General features: G+C 42.2%; 1 protein-coding gene across 10 annotated transcripts in view; it reads right to left on the reverse strand.

The window, feature by feature from the left end:
• NRG1 (neuregulin 1) overlaps positions 1 to 13792 on the reverse strand; it is a 1097062-nt gene that overhangs the window by 210166 nt on the left and 873104 nt on the right. For 4 of the 10 annotated variants that reach the window (XM_036082007.2, XM_036082005.2, XM_036082006.2 and 1 more), the window contains exon 1: positions 7069 to 7298. The exons of the other annotated variants lie outside the window; for them this stretch is intronic. In XM_036082007.2, the coding sequence (XP_035937900.1) occupies positions 7069 to 7165 (97 nt within the window). In that variant the 5' untranslated portion in view covers positions 7166 to 7298. Of the gene's footprint in view, positions 1 to 7068; positions 7299 to 13792 lie in introns of those variants that run through there. 10 annotated transcript variants of the gene reach the window in all.

Below are 13792 nucleotides of genomic sequence, written 5' to 3' on the forward strand. Positions count from 1 at the left end.
CTTTCAAAGTTGTCTCTACTATGTTATTTAAAATAACACATAAAGCATAAAGCCAAACTACTAAAAGAGAATCCAAATACTAAACTATATAGTCAGTCACGTATGACCCACAAAATTGACAATTTCATATGGTTCAACCTAATAAAACATTCCCTGACTCTCACATCAGTGAAACTTAAACTCAGCAGCTGCCCAAGGAGCCAGCTGCCTGCCTGTTGAAGCTGTGGAATGAAAGGTTTGGGACACGGTGGCAGAGCAAAGGCTACTTCCCATTAGTAATACCTTTTTTTTGTTTGTTTTAAAGAGAGAGTGCATGCACGTGGGGAGGGAGAGGGAGAGAGAATCTTAAGCAGGCTCCATGCCCAGCACGGAGCCCAACACAGGACTCGATCTCATGACCCTGAGATCATGACCTGAGCCAAAATCAAGAGTCGGCCACTTAACCAACTAAACCACCAGGTGCCCCAGTAATACCTTTCTTGTCTAAGAAACACGATGAACAATACTACACTTCAAAAGGGCAAGGGAGTAACATAATGGGAGCAGCTCCTGGTTGAAGATGACACTTGCTGGGTGGGATCAATCGTGAGCAAGTAACAGGGACTAGGTGACGATTTTACAACATTAGCCCATGATCCAACGGATTTAATCTTTCATACCTATTTTCAAAAATGTGTACCTCAATTGAAGAAGGCTTCTTAAATAATTTTAGCTAGGAGCTGAGGAAAGAGTGTGAAGAAATGAAAGCAAATGTGTTAGTAAAAATCCTTTGTTCAATTTGGTGCTTTCATGTATCATTTTTCCAATGCCAAAGGGAACGTTTTGCTTTTTTTTTTTTAAGATCTTATTTATTTATTTGAGAGAGTGAGAGAGAGAGAAAGATCATGAGGAGGGGGGAAGGGTAGAGGGAGAAGCAGACTCCCCGCTGAGCAGGGGGCCTGATGCCAGACTGAATCCCAGGACCCTGGGATCATGACCTGAGCCAAAGGCAGATGCCTACATAGGGAACCTTTTTAAATATGACTAAATCGCTTTGAGGTCTCTGAACTTATTCAAAAGGAATTGCTGTAAGGGGCAACTGAAAGGTGCTTGTGAGATGCTAGGTTCTCTGAGGAAAAAGTGCTGCTGAAAGTTAATTTCACAGACATCCCCCTGCAAGTGACAACGGCATCGTCACCATCAGAAGGGTGCATCAGAATGTTCCCATTCAGAGTTCCTAGCGAATTCAGGCTATTTGGTCTCGCTGGAAAACGAACGCCAGTTGAGGCAGCTAACTCTGATGAAATCAGGGCCCTCCCTCTTCCCCACAGATTGCCCAGAATATCAAAGTAACTTAAGAAAAACAAAAAGGAGTCATTCTTTGGGGACTAGCAGTGTGATGCTCCTGGAGCACCCTCTGGAGGCCACAGAAAAGTGACACCGGTAAAAGACATTGAAAGAAGAAAATTCTGGTCGCCGTTGGCCTTCCAGGGGCCACAGCCCACAGATCTCACTTGAGCTGGACTCGAAAATGTATGTGTTCAATCTTAATCAAGGTGATATAAGATGCATGCATAATTTAATTTCTAGTTTGAATAATGCAAAAGACATACAAGACGTAAGCACATTCACCACATTCTTGAACAATTGTGTCTTCGTTTTAAAAAAGAAAAAAAAATGTGCTGATTCGTGTATTTTCAGCCTACATTCTGAATTCTTTCAGGAATTTATTGCAGAGGCATCTTTTAATAGAAGAGCGGAATGTGGAAATATGACATTTTCTTTAACAAAGTATGCAAGGTTATCCAGGGTCCTAATACTCATCAAACTTCTCAGAGTAGCCAGCTTTAGCTTATTAAAACTGAGAACAAATTAAGCTGTCTTTTTTTTTTTTTTCTAACACCTTACTTTTTCTAAAGCAACAAACACTGACATCTATTGGCATCTTGGTAGCTCACTTTTTAAAGAATCTATTAAAACTCCTACAAGGACACATGCACAGGATTACGATTAAGATGTGTAGGATTAGGATGGATCCAAAACATCACTTGTGCTTCTGGAGAAATTCCATTTTTATGTACCTTATAGAATATTTTCCTCTGGTTAAAATAAATCAGCTTTTAGGCCAATACCACCTGAATTTTTTTTTTATTTTATTTTCTGTTTATGAAGGGGAAAGCCCTAGGGTTAACTAAAATATGAGAAGTCCATTCACTTGTCTCTTTGAGCAAATAAAATCACTCACCCCAACTACTGACATTCAGTTTGTTTTCTTCTGTCCTAACAGAATGTGCTAAACTATCAGGGCTTTGTTAATGCCAAATTTAACTTGTTACTTCGAGAATGTTAATAAAATACGGATTTGGGAAGCATCACACTCCTGGAACTTGAAACACTACATACAGCTCTTCTGGTGAGGAGGGGAGAAAACAAATAGTGAGGAGTATGGATTTCCTATGTTCGTTATTTATTTATATTTAGAAACACCTGCATTCAATTCTGGGATCTTCGCTGGCAATACACTGTTACATTTGATAAAAAGATAACAAAGAAAATGTTCATACACACTCTCCTTTTCAATTGCTACAATTTGTACTAGTCCCCAAAGAGAAGATTATGCATTCTATATAATAAAGTGAGGTCTGAGCGTCAACTCTTTAAGTGTTGCCAGAAAAGGAGTCATGTTTCAAAATCTTCTCATAGCTTGAAACCTCAACGTTTTTCTGCCAGAGATAAAATTATGTTGCACCTCACTCTACTTTCAATATTTAGACTGAATTCAGGACCGTTTTCATCATACATATGTGCAGTTATCGTATTTGACATATTTATCCCCTTTTCTCTATATTTACAGGGAGTAGATATTAATATTTATACTCACTCTAATCTAAAGCCGGTTTGGAATTATTTTTTTACCATAAAAGGTAAATTTTGAAAATGATGTCAAATACCTTTGCAAAAACACAGACAATTTGCTTCTGAAGTAATTTTATAAGCAGAGCGAACATTTATTGGGCACTTACTAAGTGTTGGTCACTGTTTACAGTGTTTCCATGGATCATCTCACTTAAGCCTCATAATAACTTCATGATAGTAATAATATTATTATGCAATTTTTACAAATAAGGAAATTTAGGCATAGAGAGATTAAGTAACTTTCTCATAAAACCATTAAGGAACGGTAGCGCTAGGATTTAAACCCAGGCAATCTGGCTTATAGAGCTAAGAACTAGGCATCCCGCTCCTTGCTGTCCGACAGCGAGGCATTTTTGCACTTCCTAAAGGACAAGTGACAAAATACACAAAGTATCTCTTACCCTGCCTGGAACATGCTATGATATTCAATAAATATTAGCTCCCTTATTAAAAAATATAAAAGCATCCAGTAGAGTACCTGGCATGTATAAGGTATTCCCTATTCTCATACTCGTTCAATGTTTTCTGGTTATTTATATATATTTATTTTTCTTCTCATTCTTCCATCAGTTATTACTTTATCATTCCGTAAGTATGAGAATAGAATCCCAAATTTCTCCCACTCTTTCTGCTTCAAAATAATTCTTCAAAAGAAATCCTATTTCATCCTATGAATAAGATTTAATGTTTTGAATAGTTACAGAAGGTAAGTGGCCAGAAGTAACCAGGTTGAAACAGATCACTGGACATTCCTCCCGCTCTGTAAACACACAATGCCCTGTTAGTGACAGCACACTTTACATCCAAGAATGTTTACAAGCACTTCAGTCTGGGAAGCCACTTAAAGAAACAGGTGGGTGATGTCATCCAGAGAGCACATGGACCATTGCTCCCCATTTGGTATACTAAGTTTCACCTGTAGTCACAAATGCCCCTTCTACCACGATTGAAGACCCAATAGTTCTAGAACACAGCTTAGGTTGATAATGAATTTGTTCCAGGTTATTTTTTAAAAAAAAAAAGGGGGGGGGAGAAAAAAAATCCTTTGTGGTGTTTTATGGAAGAAAAACATACCAGCAAATGGAAATTCATAAAGGAAGTTCAGAGCCAAAGACCAAAGCAAACAAAACAAAACAAAAACTCTGGTTTTCTAACTGGGGCTTCGGTAGGAAGTTTGCTGAGCTAAGTCAATTAGAATAGGGTGGATATGGGAGGTCTAGAATCTAGGAGGCCCAGGATATTACAGGACCCCTGGTACTACATGGATCCGTGTTACAAAGCCCAGGATTTGCTGAGGTTGCTTATTTTGAGCAAAGAAGAGGAACCAATGAGCCCAAGGGCTTGGGACCTATTAGAGCCATTATTATGGAGTAGATAATTCTGTTGAACATCTGCAGCCCCAATAGTGTGCAATTCAATATTCACTTAATTGTATAAAAATGTGGATGCTATGAAACATAGCCATGTAGGTATCACATATCAGTCACACATGTCATATGAAAGTTAAAGAAGCCTTTTTCCCCTGAAAATTTCCCTCCAACAGATGTGTTTATGCCTCTGCATATAATAGAGCGCACAGCAGGGCCGAGAGGCTGTTATCTCAGCATTATATTTCCCCCGACTGTCGTGAAGTAATGTTGTAACGTCCAAAGAGAGGCTGGCTGGTTGCAAGTGCATCATCCAGCACATGCAGTTTCAGTGGCTGCTTTACGCAAGGGGTGAAACGTGGGACCGCAGGGCACTACCATAGGAGCTCTTGAACAGATGGGGAGCTCCTGGGTCCTCATCGGGGCTGGTATGTCAAGTGGCAACACTACAGTCATGGCACCAGCAGTCATTCTTTGGAGGATGCCTGAGAACTTGAGTGCAAAGACAGTTGAAAAAAGGGTGTGAGTTTTTCCCACAAGCCATCATGGCTATCAGTTACTTATTCCCCTAAGATAAGGACAAGTACACCGGCACTCACCATTATAAGGAAAATGACAAGGAGAGAAACACTGATTTCAAAGCAATACTATTGGTGCTTTTACACAGGGCTGGTTTCGAGTTGACCACTCTTTTCAAATCAAATGAAGAATCAATATTCTTAAGTGGTTTATATGATTTATAGAACTTTTTACCTCCCTCCAAGGTGCCCTGGAAGAGGTGAAAGGTTCCTCCGCAAAGATGAGGACTACCTGATGGAAAAGGGAGATAAATATACTAAAAACAAACCTAGAGCCAAGTTCACCTCAATTTTCCAGGAAGACTGTAAAGAGAACGTCACTTATAGATGCCAATCTATCTGGTTTAGAGGAAATCACAACTGTGGACTAGAACGCAGAATGAGAGTCACTGAGGAAGCTCTTGAACTCAGTGTCAAAGGAGAACATTAGGTTGTCAACCTCATAGATAAGATCTGCAGGACACAGAAATGCCTGCTTGCTCTTAAATCTACCTGCTTATCTGAAATGTCTATGCTAAGGCCCTGCTGCTATAAACCCTTGACAAAACGCAAACCTGTTACCTAAAAAGGATGCCACTTCAAACCAATGCCCCTCCTTAATTCATCAGACCACCTACAGAGGACCACAGAAACTTCTGAAGGCAGAGTTCATGGGCAGGACAGGGGAACACCTAAAGGTCCCCACAAATAACTCTACAACTTTACAGTTTGGGTTCCGTCCAAGGTCTCTTTAATTTACCACGATGACTTTTGAAAGGACAGCAGATAAAGTCACTTACAGAGGTTGCTAATTCGGCTCCCCATTTCATACCTTGTCTCCAAACACAGGGTAAAAGTAAAGACAATCTCAATATGCCCTCCTGAAGTAAATAAGGTGAATCTGATCAGCAGTATCTTATTATACAAGCATGCACAGGAATGGTCAGTGGCCAAACAATTACTCTTTGTTCAATTTCTGTTTTGCTCAAAACCTGTGGAAGGTCCCTGCCAGTAAGTCAGGTTCTGAAATGCTATCAGTGATGCCAATAAGAGGACTAAGCAAATCTTGTTTTCTTCCTACAAGGAACAGACAAATTTTTCTGCTTATCTTCTCAGCCACAGTATTACCAAGTGCTAGAGCCAGTGAATTAAATTTTCAGAAGTGCTTTATAAAATGTGTTGGGGGATGCTTTAAGTGACTTAAGGGATCTGGATCAATTAACAACTGGGAATTGCAGAGACAGGGGGGAAAAAAAGCCCTTACACGTCACCCTCTCCTCTCCTTTTTTAAGCATCTTCTTCACTCACTCATAAGCAAGTATTTATTCGGGATGCTTGCTCTATTCAAGACAATATCTAAAGGATCAGCTCTTCTTAGGGAAATCTAAGGTGAAACTGTCAGTCACATCCGTGTTCTGATTTTAAATACAAGATTTGTCTCTAGAAAGCCTCCATTGCCATTTCATTCTGTTATATAACCAGTAAGCAACTGGGTTCAAAATTTTAGATGAACTTTGCTTTTCGGAACCTCTTGGGAACATAAATTAACCACATTTATCAAGGAGGTCCTGAAAAACAGAACTGCTAAATTTAAAGTTTGAGAACTCATTTGGAGCCGACCTGGTTCCTGGCACTGGGCTAGATTTTATCTGCTTCGCTGACCTCTAGGAATCCCTCTCAACTGATCCGAGGTCCAATATCTCAGGGCTGAATTAGGGTGAACGTACGCACACACCGCGACCCTGCACACCGCTCGCCCCAAGCCCCGCCGCGCACCCGCTCCCGGGGCCTCTCTCGACCACCCGGCTCTTCCAAACCAGGCACGCCAAGTGGAGACCCGTTCCCGCTTTTCTCGCTAGAGGGCAGACGGGGCCCGTGCAAAGCCCTCCTGGCGCCGAAGGAACGCGCACCCAACCTCGGCTCCCGCACTCCGGTCCGGCTCCCGGGCTGGGCTCAGCTGCGGGGTTCTAGGAAAAGGCCTAGCCAGGGAGCGCTACGCGACCTGGACGCTCGGAGGGCGTGGGGCGCGCCTGCCGCCCCCAACCCTACGCGCGGGGTGCGGGCACCCGGGTGGGGCTGGGCGCCCAGGTGAGGTGCGGCACCACCGAGGGCGAGAATCTCCCGGCTCAGCGGACGCCCGGGAGCAGCGCCAGGCGCCCCGAGCGTAGGGCGCGGGCGGACGAGGGAGAGGCGACCGCAGCGGAGGAGGAGGAAGAGGATCGTGGAGCCGGGCCGCGCTGCGCACTCACCTGGGCTCGGGCCGCCCGCCGGGAGCGCGGGCTTCTTGCCGGAGCCTCGGTCCTTCTTGCCCTTCCCCTTGCCTCTGCCTTCTTTGCGCTCGGACATCTCGCCCGAGAAATGCACGCTCTACGCGGACCGCTCCTGGCGAAGGCGACGCGCCACAAGTTTGGTCCGAGGGCTTGGATCGGGTTTGGGAAAAGTTTGTCCCTCGAGGGGGAGAGCGCGCGGCCGAGCTGCGGCACTGGCGCGGCGCGGGGGCGTCTCCTGTCGCCTGTGGGGAGCGGCGCGGACGCGGCGTGCGGTGCGGGCCACCTGGGGCTGGCGGTCGCTCCTTCAGCCGGTCGCCCTCGCTCTCGGGGTTGCTCCTGTCGCCCAGGGAAGTCCTCGGTTCCCGCCGCGCTGCGTCCCGCCGCTGTCGGCTCCGGTGGTGGCGTCCGTCCGGCGCGCTCGCAGCCCGAGGAGGGAGAGACGTTCACCGTCCTGCCCGCGCTCCCATCGCCCAGGCAGCCGCCGCCGCTCAGCTCCTGCCCTCCGCGCGAGCCCGGAGTTCCGACAAGTTTTGGGGAACTCCTCGCCGGCTCTTTTTCAATTGCCCCACAGCCACCCACCTCCCGCCCGCAGGTTGGAGACTGGCGCCTCCTTCTCCCCCTCCCCTTGCCTCGCCCCCTCCCTCTTCCCCACCACACCCCCACCCCGAGGCGCGGACACGCCACCGGGAGGAGCCTGGGCTCGGCGCTCCCGGGCGCAGCCCCTTTCCCTCCCCGAGCCTGGCCGGGCGGGGGGCGGCGGCGCGCGGAGCGGCTGCCGGGAACCCCCGACAGGGGTCGCTGGAAGCTGCACGGAGGCGCCGCCGCCGGCAGCACCGCCGCTGCGGTCCCGGGAAGCGAACCGAGCGGCCCCGGGAGATTCAAAGACCGAGGAAGGGACCCAGGGACTCCTCGCCCTCCTCCGCTGCCAGGAAGCCCCGAAGGGCTCCGCCGTTCCCCTCAATGCGGAGAGACGTTGGAGAAAAACGTTCGGAATTCTGACACCTGCCCCCCCACCTCCATTAAGGCTCTGGAACCCTCGGGAAGGAGAGGAACTTTCGCAGTTTTTCCAGAGTTTGGGGTTCATTCCTTTCTTACTTTAGTGAAAGTCCCGCACGCGCGTAGGGCAAAGACAAACTGTGTGCAAGGAATTTGAGTGTAAGACTGTTCCTGGTACACAGGAAGGGCTCAGAGAACCTTAAAGATGGTCAGATCGCACTGTCTTCCCAGATTTGCTCCTTGAATGTGTGTGTATCCTGCCTTCGTGTGTTGAACAACGTGCCTGTCATAATTCAAATCGTTAGTTTTTATTTTAAGATTTTATTTATTTATTTGACAGAGAGCGAGAGCAGGAACACAAGCAGGGGGAGCGGGAGAGGGAGAAGCAGGCTTCCTGCCCCATGTGGGGCTCGATCCCAATACCCTGGGATCATGACCTGAGCGGAAGGCAGACGCTTAACGACTGAGCCACCCAGGCACCCCTCATCGTTAGCTTTTTAAAAAATAAATAGCTATAATCTAACCTCTTCAGAGAGGGTGTCCTAAACTCTCTCTCTCACTACAACTTGATTTTCAAAGGAACTAATAAAACCCGGGTTAAAAGGCGATCAACAATCAAATTACTGCAATAGCTGGGGGGATGGGGGGTGGTCAGTCAGTTCCTACCGAGTGAGAAAGCAAGCAGGGAGAGGTAGAGTTGGGCTAGAGCTCTTTAATTCATTAACGCTAGCTTTGTCGGATTCAAACTTTCCTCGGAACTGCGGGTGAAACCTACTTCTCCTTCCCTTGTCCTCCCTCTGGTGGAGAATTCTAAGGAGCAGTGAATCGAGAAAACGTTGGCACCCTGCTGCAAAGGACAAAAGTTAGAGGCCAGAGTAATCCACACACGGAATGATCCAGAATCATGTGAAGAACACATCCTCCTAGTTATATCACAGCTGTGGCTAACTTAGAATGTTAATTTACAGTGATAGACTCCGGTTGTGGTCAGGAAGAGCTGAACACGAACAACCATATATGAAATTTACTTCTCGTTACAAGTGACTTGTTCCTGATTTTCCTTTCTCTGGAGCTCATGCTAACCGAAGCATTACATGCTTACAGACTTCTCGATATATATTGTAATTGCCACCATTTAAATAAAGATGAAATCTGGGGTGCCTCCTTGCTATATATGTGGGAAGGGAGGGGGGCAAAAACATTCATTTTAAAACAGCCCTAAAATAATAATTTTATTCTTGTTTAATCTTCAGGGTAATAAGAACTGCTGAGAGGTATTTTAGCAGTAATGCCATCATAATTTATTTTGAAAAAGTTTGATGTCCAAGTATCTTCTGATGACCCTTCAACAAACACGAAATACCAATTTTGCTAGGCTATAAAAACAGCGAAATCAGGGGAAAGATTATGAATAAACCTGAATAGCACTGTAATATTCCACAGAGTCTGATGTAAAGTGAAATCTGAATGTTGGCTGAAATAGCTCTGTTTTCCCAGGAGGGGCCACTGCTCAACAAGCAGGAAAGAGCAAAATTCAGAAAAGGGGAACCCTTTCAAAAAAAGGTACTTTTTCTCCAAGATATATGACCCTTTACAGGCTTTACAATAGATAAATGTTATCAAATGTATCATTATTTTAGAATTGAAGAATATAAAACAAAAATGTATTTTGGAATAAAAAGTTTCAGGTCTTTCCAAATTAAACAGGAAGGCAGTAGTAAAAACCCATACCTATGGAATTATTATCAGTCAGCTTTGTTTTGGGTCTAGATGATTTACTTTTCAAAACAGCTTACTAATTCCTTATTACATTAATTTTGCCATGAGGATAAGGGAAGAGCCTACAACTTTGTGATAGTTTTCCATTTGAAGGAATCTATAGTACTAGTGGACAGTTTTTCCAAACTAAGGATGAAGGACCAAAGATTGTTGATACTGCAGTTTTATAATAAAACATGGTGGCCACTAAGCAGTAGCAGGATTCCTATGGAAATACTCAGGCCTGAGGAATGAGGGGATACAAAGGGAGGAAGCTGGGTATAAGTGAGCATGCAATAATTGTTCTTTTTTGGTTTGATACGCTAGAGAGAAAAAAGGACAAAAATTGCAATGATAAATGTTGAAAGAACATTCAAGAAAGATGATGAAGGGGCAGTTGGATGACAGGGCTTCCTGGGACTATGTTTGGATTCTGGAGTCATATTTAGTTGTCAGTTGCAGCTGAATTGTCAGAAAATTTATGACAGAGTCCAAAACTTTTTTTCTACTAATACATTGTTTAAATGTGTCTTTATCCTTTATGTTATTTAATGTTAATTTTTTGAGGGTTATTTTATTCCATTATTTATGATTAGGTAAAATATTAACCAAATAAAAGTCCGTTTCTTTGATAATTAAAATATTTATGAGATTTTTCAAGAGCTTGAGATTGTCCTTAAATTATTCATCTCTATGGTCAGGAAGTGGCAAATGATTTTGTGTGGTGTTTTTTGTTGTTGTTGTTTGGTTTGGTTTTTTCCTTTTAAAAAAACCTTGGAAATGATCAGAAAAAGGGGATGGATAAAGGAAGAAGAATATTTTTGCTTCCTTGAAGACCAAAATATGAACCTGAATTGTATAATTTAGAAATGATGACATATCTTCATGGTATAATTTTCCTAATTTATTATGTATTGTTTAGCTCCTAGAGTATATATCATAGAGGGTTTAGCAGCTCTCAAGCAACATATGTCAATCTGTCAACATTTGTCAACTCCTAAAAAATAGAGTGATTTATAAATAAGCAACTTGAGAAATAAAGACAACATGGAGATCTTATATTAAATGACAGCTTAAAATAAATGCAATCCTGTGCCATAACATTTTTCTTTGGCAAGGCTTACCTTTTAGAAGCACTCTTAGAATCTACAAAGCTAATCAAATATGCCCTTTATCTCAGTAATTCCCATTTGGAAAATACCCCAAGAAAATTCTTAAAAGAAAAAAATAAATAAAATGAAAGAACGTAACATGTGAAGATTGATTGCATTTTTTGCAAAATATGTGCATACTGACAGTAGTGGGAAATTAATTTAGAATTAAATAGGTACTTTTAACTTTTTAAAAATATAGTAACTTAAGATAATTACTTTTTTAAAAACTTTGCAACAAAGTTGGCATTAATGAAGATTCATGAATGCAAAAGAAAATCTCACTCATCAGAGTCAGCTCCAAAACAACCACTAAATATCATGACTTACTCATTCATCAAGCACCTACTGAACCAAATGCTAGATAGTAGAGAAATAGAAAAAAAAAAAAAAAGCTCCTATTCTCATGAAGTTAAAATACTGTGAGAAAGGCATGAAAACAAATTAATTATTATAATACAAATGAAAAGCAGGGCCAGATAAGTTTTCCACGGCCCAAGACTCATAAAATTTGGGGGCTATTTTTGAAGGGGAAAAAAACCCATAATATTAAAAATACAAATTTAAGTCCAAGAACATTAAAGGACCCTTGGATGTGAGAGATCTTCAAGAGTAAGTTTCATTAGCTTCATGGTAGCTTCACCTCTAGTGATTGCAAACATTCCACCCTCTGCACCATTATAGTAATGGTAAACAACAATTGCAGACTATCTTAGAGATTAGATACTACTATCCCTATGAATAGGAGGCATTAATAAGCAATCAAAAGGAATACACACAAAACTGAAACAAGCAAAGACGATCATATGAGGAAAATGTGATGAAAGGAGCCTTAAGAATTCAGATGAGCAATTGTCCTGTCTGTTTGGTTAGATTATTAGAATCAATATGCAAGTTGAGTTTGTTAAAGAAAGGGCTCTGACCCACAAGATGCCCTGGCAAGACTGGAAAGCCGTCCTCCATTACCTTTGGCAAATATTTGACAGAATTGCTAACGAATCATATTCTGTCTGCTATGAAGAGAATCAGCTTGGTAACAAAATTGTGAGTTTAGAATCCCCTCAAAAAATGAACAAAAAATGTAAAAACATAATGTTCAAACAACATTAAATAGAATCTACACTTACGTTGTTATGCTTATTATGTGATTTTTTTAAAAAATTGCTATCCATGGATGATTACTGTTGTTATTATTATTATTTATCATTATTATTAATAAGATTATTCTCATGCATGACTGTAGGGATATATCATATATTGAAAAGGGATTATATAGCTGAATACTAGTGCCTAATTTCTTTTTATGGACTCTATTTGATAAATAGGGCCAGTGTCATAAATCTCTTCTACAGTAAGGTGGAGATAGAAGACTTGATAGTTTTCAGGGTGCCTGGGTGGCTCAGTTGGTTGGGTGTCTGCCTTCGTCTCAGGTCATGGTTCTGGGGTCCTGGGATCAAGCCCACGTCAGAGAAGCCTACTTCTCCCTCTCCTCCCCACTTGTGCTCTCCCTCTCCAATAAATAAATAAAATCTTAAAAAAAAAAAAAAAAGAAGAAGAAGACCTGATAGTTTTTGAAACATTTTAATTTCTTTTAAGAACATAGTCTCAAGCAACTTTTTGGTTTCTCTCCCTTACCTCCACACTAATTATTTACCTTTATCTTCCTCAATCCCCTTGCAACAGGTTCTTAATTCAGATGTGCATGTGATACAAATACCTCAAATTTATATATACATATATGTACTCCTACACATACACAGACATACATGTATGTATACATCTCTCTGTGTGTGTGTATACATATATGTGTGTGGATATGTAGATATTTTTCTCTTTCCACTATCGGAAATGAGAAACATTGTATTTGAATGTGAGCTTATAAAAGACAGAGGTTATATATCTTTTTGTATACTTTTTTCCTGTTGCTATCCATTAGATTCCCACCACCATGCTTTGCATCTGGTAAGCACTGGTTTTGCATGGAATGAATTTAAATAGAGTAGAATGAATATAAAAAGCCTGCTTCTGATATCACCATTTTCTATCTATCGATTACTAATTACCTACTCTGCAATCATCTTTGACACCTTTTCTGCATCCAACCCCTCCCCATGTCCTGTCATTTTGACTTCAGTGTCCTTTTCTCCCTCTTCATTAATAACCACCCAAATCCATGCCTTCATCCTTTCTTTGCCTTGACCGTAGTAAAGCTTTTCTACCTGGACTCTTGTTCCCTCTAGCTATTTTGCCACATCAGTAGTCCCAGAAGTCCTTTTCTGAAATGCAAATCTAGCCCAGCCAACTTTGCTTCCCAGAACCCTATCAAATGCCCTTGAAGGGCCAGGTCCCGCCTGACTCCAGCCTTCTCTCACTATGCTTCATCCCTCCCTCTCTCTGCCTCATGGAGACCTCTTTGCAACATGCCTCTAAAGCTGGCCATTCTTTCTGGTCCCAGTGCCTTTGTACTTGCTGTTTCCTCTGCCTGAATTTTTCCACAACCAACGCACTTTGCCTAATTCCACTTATCTCTCAGGCTTCAATTGAATTTCACTTGCTTAGAAAAGCTGTCCACTGCCTTTGAAAACTGTTTTAATCTCCTATCACACTTTTGCATCTCCTTCATAATATTTCCTCTTGTCTGTTATTATATCATTGTTTTTGTGATTTTTTTTTTTTAAACAATGATCTGTTCTGGGCATTAATCTCTTTGAAGGCAAAGACTGACAATTTCATGTTCCTTGTTTCATCTCTAGCGCTGACCTGTCTGATCACAGCCAATTACATACATTTTGTTAATT

The sequence above is a fragment of the Halichoerus grypus genome, chromosome 3 (assembly GCF_964656455.1).
Source record: "Halichoerus grypus chromosome 3, mHalGry1.hap1.1, whole genome shotgun sequence".
Classification (NCBI taxonomy): Eukaryota; Metazoa; Chordata; class Mammalia; order Carnivora; family Phocidae; genus Halichoerus; species Halichoerus grypus.